This window comes from Oratosquilla oratoria, unplaced genomic scaffold (assembly GCF_046742065.1).
Source record: "Oratosquilla oratoria isolate Oo_2021 unplaced genomic scaffold, ASM4674206v1 SCAFFOLD144, whole genome shotgun sequence".
Classification (NCBI taxonomy): Eukaryota; Metazoa; Arthropoda; class Malacostraca; order Stomatopoda; family Squillidae; genus Oratosquilla; species Oratosquilla oratoria.
The window spans coordinates 29,046-31,185 of NW_027467500.1; the positions used below are offsets into that span (position 1 = coordinate 29,046).

The 2,140-nt window shown below is 40.7% G+C and overlaps 1 protein-coding gene across 1 annotated transcript; it reads right to left on the reverse strand.

The window, feature by feature from the left end:
- Window positions 1-1,303: 1,303 nt before the first annotated feature.
- Window positions 1,304-1,846, reverse strand: LOC143022706 (uncharacterized). The gene has a single exon (XM_076181037.1). It carries the CDS (start codon window positions 1,844-1,846, stop codon window positions 1,304-1,306), a length of 543 nt encoding a protein of 180 aa, XP_076037152.1.
- Window positions 1,847-2,140: the final 294 nt, after the last annotated feature.

Sequence of the window (2,140 nt, forward strand, 5' to 3'; positions counted from 1 at the left end):
TAATTCCTTATCACGAAAGGTAAATCACCCAATACTACTCTACAATGTCGTGAAAGATATGGAAGAAGGTGTGGCGGGCAGCTGGTACTAGAAAATATATATATAAATGCTACGAGGAGCCTAATGAAAAAAATGCTGTAGAATTCATTTTCCATAAATCTATATACTTATAAAAGTCTGATAATCTTGTTTGTCATCACGCTTGCTTGCTTGAAACCGTCACCCAGCCAATCAGAAGAAGAGATATTACGTCACGACTGAAGACCAGCCAACCAGAAGAAGAGATATGACGTCACGACTGACGACTAGCCAATCAGAAGAAGAGATCAGAAGATGAAATATGACGTCGCAACTGAGGACTAGCCAATCAGAAGAGACATGACGTTACGACATCAGCTCTGTGGGTCCTAAGGAACCCCAGCTCTGAGCGCGTGACGTCACGACTGCTAATTTTCTAATTTGCCAAATTTTTAATTTCCACTTTTCCTATTACATATTTCCTGACCATTAATATTTAAAATTTTCATATTCATTATTTAAAAGTATAGCCAACCCCTGAATTAGCATCTATGAGGCATAATGAGTATATTAGAATATTAAGTACTGTTCCAAGCAATGACATGACGTCACAATCTTCTGCATTTCAAGTCACTACCTTCGTCTACTGAATAGAGGTAAGAGCTCTAAATTATATTCAGTTTTATATAGAAACATATTTTCTGTGGTTTATATTATACGGTGATAGTGACATAGTATATGTATCATAAAGTTTATATTTATAAACGTTGTTACACACTCAAGTCCCATGGGACTCCCTGAATGATAATGATAATGAGTGGGAGCGGGATTAGGAGTGGAAGTGGGATTGGGAGTGGGATGACGAAACGTGACATAACATAAGCATAATCAAGGAGGCTCTCCTTATTCAATTTCTTGAGAACGCCTATATCCAGTTTACTTTCCTTCGAGAGAGCCCGAGGACCGCACACAACTGGTAAGTCTTAAGCTAATAGTAACCTGCTTTAAAAAGAGGAGCCATTTAAGATTTTATTTGACCCAACAGGTCACTGGTGGTCTAGTGGTCTATATGAGAGGGAAATAAAAAAGCAAGATGAAGGTCATAATTAACGGAAAATTGACACACACACACACACCTTTTTTTTTCTTTAGGTTTGTCCCACTCATAAACCGAAATACTACACTTGTTGGCAAGAAATCACAGTGCATTTTCTTATATAGTAATTGTCTCAATATGCATTCTTTCATGGATTGGCAAGATGTAAGGGCTCACAATGGAGTTTAATTAACCCTGACGGTATTTCTTCCAACCGGATAGACGCTTCTGGGGATCTGGTTCCAACAGAATGTCCACAACACTTCGGCAAGACTCGCTCAGCCAACACCAAGGTATCAGTGTGTTCAGTTCCTCGTCTTTATCGTGCCACATTTTATAGATCTTGTCTTCAGGTGCGGCTTGTTCCCACGGTCTGCCTTTCGTCATCAGGTTGAAGTAGACGACTCCGCTCGACCACAAGTCAATGGGTGGGCCGTAGTAAGTGGGACCCTTGATGACTTCCGGGGCCATGAAAGCCCGTGATCCCACAGTCCCTGTCAGTTGAACCTCCTCACCGTTCATGAGGAAGACTTCGGCCAACCCCAGGTCTGCAATCTTTAGGACTTTTTGTGCCGTCAGAAGGAGGTTTTTGGGTTTCAAATCCCGATGTGCCACTCCTCTAGAGTGCAAATAGGCAACACCGTCCATGAGTTGAGAAAAATAGTTTAGGGCTTCTTTGCCTTTGATTCGGTCGATGTTTCCTTTAATATCACCACCTGAACGGTATTCCATAAATAGAGTCAGTTTGTTATCGACTCTTTCCCAACAATGTAACCTGATGATGTTTTCGTGGTTCAACTAGAAGTGAATTATTGCTTCACTCATGAAGCTCTCGTCGTTGGGTTTTAAAACGACTTCCTTTTTGGCGACCACTTCATCATTACTTTCATTTTTCAATAAGAAGACTTTGCCAAAGGCTCCTTCACCGAGTTCCTTAACGGTGCTCCATTTGTTATCCTTAAAAGCCTTGGCCTGTTTCTTGTTCTCTTTTAAGATATTTTCACTAGGCGTTTTCTTAATGACGCT

Excerpts from the sequence above, each read along its gene's own strand:
- LOC143022706 (XM_076181037.1), bottom strand. The coding sequence starts at position 1,846 with ATGGAATACCGTTCAGGTGGTGATATTAAAGGAAACATCGACCGAATC.